The sequence below is a fragment of the Ciona robusta genome, chromosome 13 (assembly GCF_009617815.1).
Source record: "Ciona robusta chromosome 13, ASM961781v2".
NCBI classification, from domain to species: domain Eukaryota; kingdom Metazoa; phylum Chordata; class Ascidiacea; order Phlebobranchia; family Cionidae; genus Ciona; species Ciona robusta.
The window spans coordinates 4,014,999-4,028,559 of record NC_143247.1 but is presented as its reverse complement, the minus strand read 5'-3'; the positions used below and the strand labels follow the sequence as shown (position 1 = coordinate 4,028,559).

Below are 13,561 nucleotides of genomic sequence, written 5' to 3'. Positions count from 1 at the left end.
CTTGGTTGTTTTAATTAACTTGATCTTCGCTATTGTATGTGAAGAGATAAATAACCCTACGTTTTCTACGAAATTCAACTCGTAGTTTACCGTACGCACCTCTACGCTGTTTTCAATATAATACAAATGGACTTATCACCGGCTTGTTTACAACTGGAATCACTCAAGCGTGAAGATTAGCCACTCATGCGGAACTGACTAACATGACATAGACATCATACTAATTAACCAGTAAATATATTTGGGAACAAATAGAACACAAAAAGCCTAAAACATGAAATTTTATCACAAAAAGTTCATGTAATTTCACATTTATTGACACAAAATCACAAACAAAAATCAGAATTTCAAAATTGATTTTTAAAAACAAGATTTCAAAAAGGATTAAACAACAAAATTATACACACTATTCAAAACAATAAAACAACAAATTAATAAAACAAAACAGATATTAATATCATTTTAAACTTTAATATTTAATGCTTGCGAGACAGGATATATTTTAAGTCTAATCATTTCCTCCCAGGCATATGCTTTAAGCTGTAACAATGCAGATAAAGTAACCAAGGGATTATATATGCTATCCACATTTTGAGCCGATGACAGTTGTTATGTCTGTGTGATTTGTAGTTGGATCTTCGAAGGAAACAAAATGGTGAAATATGATTATGATGAAAATGAAGGTAGTTACGGTGTTTTAAGTGATATAGTGGTTCCCATATAATGATTATATAAATATTGTGTTTATATTAAAGTTTTATGTGAGGCTACGATATATTATATATGATAGAGATTAATGGCAAATATATTATGAGGGTATTATATAGGGCAGTTAAGATGAATTTAGCGCTATAGTAATAGATAGAGGTATAGATGGAGATATATAAGATATATATATAATATATTTATATATATGTTTAATGAAGTGTTATAATGTGGTTAATTCTGTATTAAAGTTTCAAGGCTATGATAAGAATTATATGGTAGGGATTATACAGGGTGAATATAGTGTGATAAAGAGTATGTAGGAAGTGTGAGAGTGACAGTTATTTATATTAAGTATTATACAAGGGTATGTAGTTTGTGTTGCAGTGGTTATTAATATGGTATATATATCAGTTGTTATAATATGAAAAGTTTATAGACACTCAATAATAGAGATTTATAGACATGGTAATTATGGTATAGTGATAGTTATATAATAAAGTTACATTTGAGATGAAATATACAGATATTTTGTTACAATTGGACAAATACTACTGTTATGGTCCCTTATAGTCACTTAGTATACCAATATATAATTGAGGCTAAGACTATGTAATTGGGTTGCAGGACTTGGCAATATGAAAAGTTTGTAAACATCCCATAATACAATACTTGCAATATGAGAGAATAGACAAGTTTATTTATACAACCCTCTTAAAGAGGGATTTAGGCCAGAGTTACCCATTACCCCAACACCCAGGGATTTAGGCCAGAGTTACCCATTACCCCAACACCCAGGGATTTAGGCCAGAGTTGACCATTACCCCAACACCCAGGGATTTAGGCCAGAGTTTGCCCATTACCCCAACACCCAGGGATTTAGGCCAGAGTTTGCCCATTACTTCAACACCCAGGGATTTAGGCCAGAGTTAACCATTACCCCAACACCAAAGGATTTAGGCCAGAGTTAACCATTACCCCAACACCAAGGGTGCAAGCCCCTGCCAAGACACTGTAAAGGCCAGAGCAGGCCCATTACACAAATATACAATATAGGAGAATAAACAAGTCACATACATTTATACAATATGCTTACAGAAATATAAGTTGCATATATATATATATATTTGCCAAAGTTTCTACTATAAACAAGTCACATACATTCAATATACTCACAGAAGCGACGACTTTATTGAACCATGAAGTCAAGAACGAGACTCCTCCTTCCACCAGCGCTACCCCAGATAAACAAGTGAAGAAGCAATATCTTCCCCCTTCAATATTCCTCATCGTTAGCAATGAATTCTGCGAACGATTCACGTTTTATGGAATAAAAGGTAAAAGCTGTTGAATAATATATTGTTGTGTGAAAACAACTGGTATATAAGTGATACATATAGTTGAATAGTGGGGGGGGGGAGATGGGGTGCCTATTTATACTATTCATACTTTCGGTATAATGTAATGGGGTAACTGGGAAATGGTTAATATAGTAGGGTGGGGGAAGGTGGGACAACATTTCATTCTTTTTTCACGGCCCATTTGGTAGTAAACAAAGAACATTCAATGAATTATAAAACCGTATCCTCACAACTCCCATTGACCGCTGTTAATTGTTCAAAACACGATCAGGATATTTGGATATTATGTGCTAAAGGCGTCCCGTCTTACCCCACCCTACAACTATATATTGTAGTGTAAAAATATAGTATAATATAATGTTATACTGCGTGGTTATGTTTTAACTTATAATGAGTTTTTTTATACTGTATTGTTGCATTAACAGCCACACTTTTATTTGAGCCTTTTATTCAAGTAGTTTTACATATGATTGTATTTTAACGACTTTCATTTTACAACTAATTTCCTTCTTTTCGATGAATTAAATAAAGTTTACTTTATTTTGAACAAGTGTTAGGTTTGTAATGTAAAATAATCTGTATACTGAAGATTTAGTTATGATGTCATAGCATGAAATGCTAGACAAACAAAACACATTATGACATTTCAATCCATCAACAAATTTAAACGTGGCTGTTTCGTGCAACAAACTTCCTGACTTCATCGTGACAAAATTTATTATTTATTGACAAAATTTAAATACCAAGAAATAAATGGCCAAACCAACAAAATAATATAAATGATCAAAAAATTCACAAAACTGTTGACATCATCAGTGCTTGTAAAAGACTGAGTAGACTTGGTGAAACATCTGCTGTATAATAAGTCTATACTCGATAATTGCAATACTTTACAGATTATTTGATTTCCAAATTATTAACAATATAATTTTGATACAGGTTAATTATAAACGCAACACTTTATAAAACAATTCAATTAATTTTTACTAAATATTAATAAATGTATTTTACTTATTATATAATTATCAATGAACTCAATCACAGCTGTCCTGATCATATATTTGACCTCGAAACTTAAGATGGATCACAGTACAGCCACAGCGGTGTATCATTCGTTTAATGTGGTTTGTTACTTCTCCCCAATATTGGGGGCGTGTATCGCTGATGGGTGGCTGGGGAGGTATAAGTAAGTATTTGTGTGTTGCTAAGTTTCGTGGAAAGTTATAACACAGGTGTTTTGTTTCATACACCTCATGCCCACTTACCAGTTACCATGTATGTAACTTATTTATCCTTACATGGCGAGGCAACGACAGTCGTTATAACACGGGTGTTTTGTTTCATACACCTCGTGCCCACTTACCAGTTACCATGTATGTAACTTATTTATCCTCGCATGGCGGGGCAACGACAGTCGTTATAACACGGGTGTTCTGTTTCATACACCTCATGCCCACTTACCAGTTACCATGTATGTAACTTATTTATCCTTGCATGGCGAGGCAACGACAGTCGTTATAACACGGGTGTTCTGTTTCATACACCTCGTGCCCACTTATGAGTTACCACGTATGTAACTTGTTTATCTTCGCATGGCGGGGAAACGACAGTCGTTATAACACGGGTGTTCTGTTTCATACACCTTGTGCCCGCTTATGAGTTACCACGTATGTAACTTGTTTATCTTCGCATGGCGGGGAAACGACAGTCGTTATAACACGGGTGTTCTGTTTCATACACCTTGTGCCCCTTATGAGTTACCACGTATGTAACTTATTTATCCTCACATAGCGGGGCAACAACAATCATTATATCACGGTTGTTTTGTTTCATACACCTCGTGCCAGCTTACAAGTTACCACGTATGTAACTTATTTATCCTCACATAGCGGGGCAACAACAATCATTATATCACGGTTGTTTTGTTTCATACACCTCGTGCCAGCTTACAAGTTACCACGTATGTAAATTATTTATCCTCGCATGACGGGGTCCTGAACCCAGTTTACTACACAATTCTAAATATATCTAAATCACTTGTTACCTAACAAAGCCATTATTACATCACAGAACGATATTATACATGTCGATTATCTACATGATAGGGAACATTGTGATGTCATTAACGGCCATCCCGGCACTGGGGGCGCCAGAGATACCGGGTCCCATGATTGGGTTGTTAATTATCGGCAAGTTTAATTAATTATTTTTATAAATAATAAAGTGGTTGTATCTTTTACAATACGTATTAAAGTCAAATAGATATTGTTTCTCCGTTTATTACAGACAAGTTTTTGTATTTTCAACAATATGTACTGAATGTATTTAGGAAAATGTGCAAAAATTTAAGTCAATTTAGTTTAAAACATTAATTTAAAGTTATTTTTAGGCAGTTTTATGTTTCTTTAAACGTTTTTATTATGTGTTTGATAAAAACAATTGTAGTTTATTTAAATTTTTTCCCAAAACAAGCAATTTTTTGTATTTATTTTAAAAACTATGGAATCTTGGAATTAAATTTCTTTATTTTCTTGCAGCGATCGCCACCGGAGGCATTAAACCAAATATTTCAGCATTTGGAGGGGACCAGTTTAAACCGGACAATTTAAAATATCGAGAAATATTTTTCTCGTTGTTTTACTTCTTTATCAATATGGGGGCTATGTTCAGCACGCTGATTACTCCAATATTAAGATGTGAGTATAAACATGAACTAGTGTTTGTGGGGAAATGTGTTGGGCCGACATTGGGGGGTTTGATTGAACAATTGACTTTTAACCAGTGATAATGGGTTCAAGGTTTATCGCTGCCACCATTGTGTGCGTATGTGTCCTTGGGCAAGACATTTAACGGCAATTGCTTCAACCCAGTGGTCACTGATAGGTTCTAGTATACCCTGGGTGTTTGGGTTACGGGCAACTCTAAATCCCAAATCCCTTGGCGTTAGTTAGTAAAGTTATCGAGTATAGACTCATTATACTATAGAAGATGTTTCACCAAGTCTACTCGGTCTTTTACAAGCACTTATGATGTCAAAAATATAGAAACAACATAGAAACAATATAACTCACACATTATTTGTTATTTCTATGTTTTTAGCTCGTGTTTCTTGCTTTGGTGACGTAACTTGCTACTCCCTCGCATTTGGTGTTCCAAGTATGTTGATGTTGATCTCTATTGTGGTATTCATACTGGGGACTCCCCTCTACATACGATCACCACCCAAAGGTGACATCATAACAAGATTTGTTGGCTGTGTGAAGGTAACTGTGATGTCATAATGTTCATTATTACAATTTGAATTCACAGAAATAGAAAGTTTGCAACATAACACCGGTGTTATAACAACAAATTTTAAGTGTGAAAGCAACTATATAAAATTGTTAATATTGTAAGTTTATTACAAATATATAACCTCCCACTGTGACATAGTTGGCATAAAACCACATGTTAATATATCAATATTAACGCTACAGGGGTCCTATTGTTGGCGTTATTGGACTATCCTATAAGCAGGCACGAGGTGTATGAAACAGAACACCCGTGTTATAACGACTGTCGTTGCCCGCCATGCGAAGATAAACAAGTTATATACGTGGTAACTTGTAAATGGGCACGAGGTGTATGAAACAGAACACCTATGTTATAACAACTGTCATTGTCCCGCCATGCGAGGATAAACAAGTTATATACGTGGTAACTTGTAAATGGGCACGAGGTGTATGAAACAGAACACCCGTGTTATAACGACTGTCGTTGCCCGCCATGCGAAGATAAATAAGTTACATACGTGGTAACTTGTGAGCGGGCGTGAGGTGTATGAAACAAAACACCCGTGTTATGACATTAAATATTACAATTTCAAACTTACATTTTTAAAATCACATTAATGCCACCACAATTAGCTTATGTATAACATACATAAACAGTTCAGTATGTTGTTGGATTGTTTCATCAAACATATTTAACACCCCCCACACAGTACGCAGTGGTGAAGAAATACCGAACAGCAAAATCTTTACGCACAGAAACGCATTGGTTGAATTACGCCATTGGTGTTTATGAGGAAAGAGAGGTCAACGATTTCAAGGTTGGTGGGCAGAAGTGTGTGTGTGTATATATGTGTGTATGGTTTTGGTGTATATATATATATATATATAAATTATGGAATATGTGTGTGTAGGTTATATATATATATATGGTGTGCATAGGTGTGTGTAGGGTATATATATATATATATATGGTGTGCATATGTATGTGTGGTGTATACGTGTGTGTGAACCGCAGTGTACATCGTCACCATCTTGGAATAAGTCTATCTTTTTAAAAATACACCAAAATGCACGACTAATTGTCCCCTGATTTCCCTGAACTTTTAAATCATAGGCACCAAACCTGGGGTGGCAAGGTGGGCAGGCCAACCCTGGGGTTTCTACCAGTTAACTTTACAACCACTAACCCACCATGTTTAAATTTGTACCCCCACCTGTGTTATGTACCCCCCATATAACCCCTATATTAACTCCGCACACCCACACATTAACCCCATCTTACCCCAGGCAGCCATGAAAGCGATGTTCATATTCGTTCCCCTCCCTGTGTTCTGGTGTTTACTCGATCAACAAGGTTCAACATGGACACTACAAGCCGAGTCCATGAGTGGACACCTGGTGAGATGCATAATATATAATAACAATAAAGATATATATAATAAAGGGTATATATATATATGCATATCTATGAATATGATATAGGTTGAATGTATCATACAAGCTTCCAGTATTATTACTCTGATAGTGGTGGCCTGAATAGGGCGGGCAAAAAGCTTTATCATTATCTGGCTTAGATTTATAAATGTTTTTTCACACAAGGAGTCATGGGCCAACCGTTGCCTTAATCTCTGTGCTGTAGGGCCTCACCCATATAGAACAGCTTCAGCCAACCTACTTTACAAATACTAACAAGTTGATTATCACACAGGGAGCAATCACACTTGAACCCGACCAAATCCAAGTCATGAACCCAATATTGATCCTGATGTTAATTCCATTATTTGATTTTGTCATTTATCCTTTTCTTGCCAAGTAAGTATACGGGGTATGTATGAGACCTGGGATGTAGGTCTATGACTTAAGCACTTCAAATAGGCGTTGCAAGCCTATCTGTCCTTGGGCAAGACACGTAGCAGACATTGCTCCAACCCAGTGGTCACTAATGGGTTGTAACACCCTGGGTGTTGGAGTCTATACTATATCTTAGACCCCATTGTACGCCACACAGTAAAACTATATACCCACTTTAATCCATTATACCAATCCATTACATAACTACAGATGGAACATGCTTACCACTCCATTACAAAGGATAGGCACAGGCATGATAATAGCTTCCATATCGTACATTGTGGCTGGTGGACTTCAAATATATATTACAGTGAGTATCGGTATATACATTATGTACATGGGGTGTAAGAGTCTCTAACCAAGAGGTTATGGGTTCAAGGCTTGGCAGTGCTGCCACTGTGGGCTTATGTGTCCTTGAAAAAGAGACTTAACAGCAATTGCTTCAACCCAGTGGTCACTAATGGGTTGTCTAAATAATCAGCCATAGAAAAACACCATCACCCACAAAGTTACATACGTGGTAACTTGTAAGCGGGCACAAGGTGTATGAAACAGAACACCTGTGTTATATTGACTGTCGCTACCCGCCATGCAAGGATAAATAAGTTACATACGTGGTAACTCGTAAGCGGGCACAAGGTGTATGAAACAGAACATCCGTGTTATAAGTTATAACTTCAGCAGAAAAACCAAGATAAACAACCAAGATAAACAAGTCACATCAATCTATTGAAACTCACATTATTTCCACACAGAGTCGAGCTGTGCATTTCCCCACTGTTGGTCACTCAGCATTAACTTTATCATCTAATATTCCAACAACATGCAGCATTAGTGTTACATGGGATGCCAAGCAACCACCACAAGTGTTGACCGGGTCTATGCAACTGCATAGAGCTATAATTACATCTAATCAGTATGATTTTAAAGTGAAACCAAAAGGGAAACACTGTGCGTTGAAACAAACCTCATTTAAACATAATGTAAGTTTAAGTAGAAAAAAGATCTTCTAGAAATCATTTTTTTGTAAAGTTAGAGACCATTTAATAATGTTTTGACAAAATTTTAACTTGCTGGATGACAAACGAAACGTCGGAAATATACATTTTTCATACCAACTGAGGTTTTCTCCAACCCAGTGGCCACTAATTGGTTGTAGCACCCTGGGTGTTTAAGTAATATACCAACTCTGGCCTAAATCCCTGGCTCTATGTCCAGTAAAATGAAGCATACATGAACATTTAATACCAGAACCAACTCATATATCAGCCTACCCATATTTTACCACTATTTTTCCAGCTAACCAGTGGTGTATCATACACCTTGTTCTTGTATTCAAACAACAACCAAAATATCAGCAAGCATTTCTATGTGACGGCTCACGCTAAAGCTAAGAATGGACTCGCCGACTCCAGGTGACAATACATAGATATCATATATATCTAACATGGAAACATCATATCATATAATAATCAGTTAACCAAGAAAATAGAAATATTATATAGGCTTTTTAACAGTAATTATTATGAAATACAAAAGTCTAAGTATGGCTTAAACCCAGGGTATTTGGCAAACCTCACCCATAATACAGAATAAAATAAAAAAGCTTCTAAAGCAAAAATAGTAAAATACCTAAACAATTTGAATTCACCTACTATTTTCTACCCTGCGTTACAATTCTAACTATTTTCTACCCTGCACTAACATTTTCTACCCTGCACTAACATTTTCTACCCTGCACTAACATTTTCTACCCTGCACTAACATTTTCTACCCTGCACTAACATTTTCTACCCTGCACACAGGTTTTCAATGGCCCTCCCCCCAACCATGGACACGCGTAACATCACTGTTCATATTTACGACTCGTATGGAAAACAAGTTTACAACGCAAAGTTACTCAATGACATGGCACCTTCTATGTAAGAATACCCTGAGCAGCAACATTACCCTTAGTAGCAACAAAACTCATAGCAGCAACACTGTTATTAGAAACAACAATACCCTTAGTGACAACAATACCCTTAATAGCAACACTCTTATTAACAACAATTTCCTTAGTAGCAATAATACCTTGAGCAGCAATGCACTTAGTAGCAACAAAACTCTTAGCAGCAACAATACCCTTAGTAGCAACACTCTTATTAACAACAATTTCCTTGGTAGCAACAATACCCTTAGCAACAACAATACCCTCAGCAGCAACAATACCCTCAGCAGCAACAATACCTTTAGTAGCAACACCTTTAACAGCAACAATTAAATAAGGACGTGCAAAATGCACTCAAGTAGTGACGGACAAAACAGTTTTAAAAAAATAAAACTTTTGACTTCTAAGCTTAAGATCACAATTCTAACCAACATAACATTCAGATACCAGCTACTCCATCCAAAGATAAAATACAAACTTCAAATAAACCAAACATTGAACCAAAACACAAGCGTTCTCCACCACGGCCAGTATACTGTGGATAATGGGGCAAGCTATACCGAGATTCTCATGCATGGGGAAAAAGGGGTGAGTGGACTTGTATCCGTGTAGCTTCGGCAAACGACAGTTGTTATAACACGGGTGTTCTGTTCCATACACCTCGTGCCAAGTTACCAAGTATGTAACTTTTTTAACTTCAAGTGGTAGGGCAACGACAGTCGTTATAATATATGTGTTCTGTTTCATACACCTCGTGCCAGCTTACAAGTTACCATGTATGTAACTTTGTGGTGATTGTTTTGCTGTAGGGCTGGCAATTTGGACAACACATTAGGAGTTAATGGGTTGTAGCACCCTGGGTGTTGGGGTAATTGGCTTGGTCTAAACCCCCATGGCATGCCTCACTGTAGAACCTCACCCATATAGAATAGAATGTGCATATACAATGTTGGGGTAATGGGCCAACTCTGGTTTAAATCCCAGGTCCCATGGCGTGCCTCACTGTAGGACCTCACCCATATAGAATAGAGTATGCATATACAATGTTGGGGTAATGGGCCAACTCTGGTTTAAATCCCAGGTCCCATGGCATGCCTCACTGTAGGACCTCACCCATATAGAATAGAATGTGCATATACAATGTTGGGGTAATGGGCCAACTCTGGTTTAAATCCCAGGTCCCATGGCGTGCCTCACTGTAGGACCTCACCCATATAGAATAGAGTATGCATATACAATGTTGGGGTAATGGGCCAACTCTGGTTTAAATCCCAGGTCCCATGGCATGCCTCACTGTAGGACCTCACCCATATAGAATAGAATGTGCATATATAATGTTGGGGTAATGGGCCAACTCTGGTTTAAATCCCAGATCCCATGGCGTGCCTCACTGTAGGACCTCACCCATATAGAATAGAGTATGCATATACAATGTTGGGGTAATGGGCCAACTCTGGTTTAAATCCCAGGTCCCATGGCATGCCTCACTGTAGGACCTCACCCATATAGAATAGAATGTGCATATACAATGTTGGGGTAATGGGCCAACTCTGGTTTAAATCCCAGGTCCCATGGATTGCCTCGCTGTAGGACCTCACCCATATAGAGTAGAATGTTCATATACAATGTTGGGGTAATGTGCCAACTCTGGTCTAAATCCCAGGTTCCATGACATTCCTCACTGTAGGACCTCACCCATATAGAATAGAGTATGCATATACAATGTTGGGGTAATGGGCCAACTCTGGTTTAAATCCCAGGTCCCATGGCATGCCTCACTGTAGGACCTCACCCATATAGAATAGAATGTGCATATACAATGTTGGGGTAATGGGCCAACTCTGGTTTAAATCCCAGGTCCCATGGATTGCCTCGCTGTAGGACCTCACCCATATAGAGTAGAATGTTCATATACAATGTTGGGGTAATGTGCCAACTCTGGTCTAAATCCCAGGTTCCATGACATTCCTCACTGTAGGACCTCACCCATATAGAATAGAGTATGCATATACAATGTTGGGGTAATGGGCCAACTCTGGTTTAAATCCCAGGGCCCATGGCTTGCCTTACTGTAGGACCTCACCCATATAGAATGTGCATATACAATGTTGGGGTAATGAGCCAACTCTGGCCTAAACCCCAGGTTCCATAGCGTGCCTCACTGTAGTACCTCACCCATATAGAATAGAATGTGCATATACAATGTTGGGGTAATGAACCAACTCTGGTCTAAATCCCAGGGCCCGTGGCATGCCTCACTGTAGGACCTCACCCATATAGAATAGAATGTGCATATACAATGTTGGGGTAATGAACCAACTCTGGTCTAAATCCCAGGGCCCGTGGCTTGCCTTACTGTAGAACCTCACCCATATAGAATAGAATGTGCATATACAATGTTGGGGTAATTGGCCAACTCTGGTCTAAACCCCAGGACCCATGATATGCCTCACTATAGTACACCCATATATAACTAACACCCCTTATACCCCAGTACTACCTCCATAGACTGGTAGACATACAAGCCAACCAAGTAAACATGTTATGGCAAGTTCCACAGTATGTGTTGATTGAATCGGGGGAGATACTGATATCGGTTACGGGTCTTGCATTCGCTTATTCGCAGGTTAGAGAATTACATTTGTTGTGTTTTTAAACAGGCCTAAGAGCCACAGTTTGTAAAGTTATTCCAAGAGTGTCGTTGTAAGACAGGTGTTGTGTTTCATACACCTCGTGCCCGCTTACGAGTTACCACGTATGTAACTTATTTATCCTCGCATGGCGGGGAAACGACAGTCGTTATAACACAGGTGTTCTGTTTCATACACCTCATGCACGCTTACGAGTTACCACGTATGTAACTTATTTATCCTCGCATGGCGGGGAAACGACAGTCGTTACAACACAGGTGTTCTGTTTCATACACCTCGTGCCCGCTTACAAGTTACCACGTATGTAAGTTTGTGGGTGATTGTTTTCCTGACATCACATTCTTACCTTATAACATCCATTATGACATCACAGGCCCCATTATCGATGAAATCGTTAGTGATGGCTGGGTGGTTGGTGTCGGTTGGGGTGGGAGACTTTATTGTGGTGTTGTGGGCGGTTATTGTGGAGATTGAGAAGAAGAAAGGAAGCTATCACGAGAATCCTGTAAGTGAATAAGTCTGGATGTTAACTTTAAGCTATGGCCATTTAATTGAAAATATTGTTAGTTGGTCAATTTAATGTAACATACAATTCATACAAGTTATATTTATAAAACTTATAAATTTTAAAATAAATAAACAAAGGATCAACTTACATTTACAGTCAGTTAAGTTCTTCATATTCTCTGGCATGATGATGGTCACCACTGTCTTGTTTGCCTTTTTCGCACGTAATTATAAATATGTGGGGCATGGGGAATTTGAGAGACTTCAAGAAGAAGAGGAAAAAAGAGAAGTGACAGAAGAAGGCAAAGTGAGGGAACTTGGAGAAAAAGATGAATAAACAAGAGAAATTCTATTTTTAAAAGGATTTAAGAATTTTTAAAGGTCTTTAACTAACTATTTTATGTGATTTATTACATTTATTCTAAAACATTTTCAATATTTTACCAAAATTCATTTTATCTGCATAAAAATTAATAGTATGATGTCATAGTCAATAAGATAATTTAAACTATGACAAAAATCCTCACTTTGTTTATAATTCATTCATCTATTTTCATATTGTTGCAAAAATACTTTCTGTTTCAATTTAAGATATTGTGCTGTCCAATCAACATAGTTATATATGGTTGGGTAGAACGTGTTTATAATATATATTACTGTGGGGTAAGATGGGTCACCTTTAGCTCATAATATCTGAATATCCTGATCATGTTTTAAACAATTAACAACAGTCTATGGAAGTCGTGAGGATACGGTTTTATAATTCTTTGAATGTTCTTTGTTTACTACTAAATGGGGCGAGAAATAAAATGAAAAGGTGTCCCATCTTCCCCCACCCTACTATATAACTGATTAAATAAAGTAAATGTAAACTTGTAAATTAATCAACTTTTTTTAGCAGAAACATAAGTTGGTTTAATACAATAATACCCGATGACATTTTATGTGACAGAATGAAATGTATTTTTAGTAAATATGTAAATTGTTAAACTGTTTTTCTTTTTTTTTAACCCGTTCCAATTTTGTGCAATATAAAGTAAATCAAGTGTGTAGGTAAAGAGACAATTGAAATATGTCTTCTATGGTTGAAATATGTTTTCTATGGTCGAAATGTGTTTTCCATGGTTTAAATTGAACAATACACAAAAATGTACAAATCAAAATTTTCAAAAACGTTGAATATATATATATAAATATATACATGTGTTTTTAGGCACTAGTGCCCCTATATATCATTTTCTGATGATCAGTTAATCATGTTGTTTCTATTTACGTCTCAAAATT

At 37.0% G+C, this 13,561-nt stretch overlaps 1 protein-coding gene and 1 long non-coding RNA gene across 2 annotated transcripts; one reads left to right on the top strand and one right to left on the bottom strand.

The window, feature by feature from the left end:
- Nucleotides 1–295: 295 nt before the first annotated feature.
- LOC149725933 (uncharacterized) lies at nucleotides 296–8,079 on the bottom strand. The gene is made up of 6 exons (XR_016386406.1): nucleotides 7,930–8,079; nucleotides 7,415–7,481; nucleotides 6,621–6,733; nucleotides 5,138–5,333; nucleotides 1,882–2,010; nucleotides 296–636 (listed from the first exon to the last, which is right to left on the bottom strand). It is a non-coding gene; the product is annotated as an uncharacterized LOC149725933 (long non-coding RNA).
- Nucleotides 547–13,440, top strand: LOC149725932 (solute carrier family 15 member 2-like). The gene is made up of 17 exons (XM_089891407.1): nucleotides 547–683; nucleotides 1,884–2,042; nucleotides 3,111–3,252; nucleotides 4,137–4,255; nucleotides 4,604–4,762; nucleotides 5,166–5,329; nucleotides 6,049–6,156; nucleotides 6,626–6,736; nucleotides 7,047–7,150; nucleotides 7,400–7,499; nucleotides 7,945–8,172; nucleotides 8,489–8,604; nucleotides 8,995–9,111; nucleotides 9,563–9,707; nucleotides 11,614–11,745; nucleotides 12,144–12,275; nucleotides 12,435–13,440. The coding sequence occupies exons 1-17, from the start codon at nucleotides 653–655 to the stop codon at nucleotides 12,612–12,614; spliced, it is 2,247 nt and encodes a 748-aa protein (XP_089747533.1). The 5' UTR covers nucleotides 547–652; the 3' UTR covers nucleotides 12,615–13,440.
- The last annotated feature ends 121 nt before the right edge of the window (nucleotides 13,441–13,561 follow it).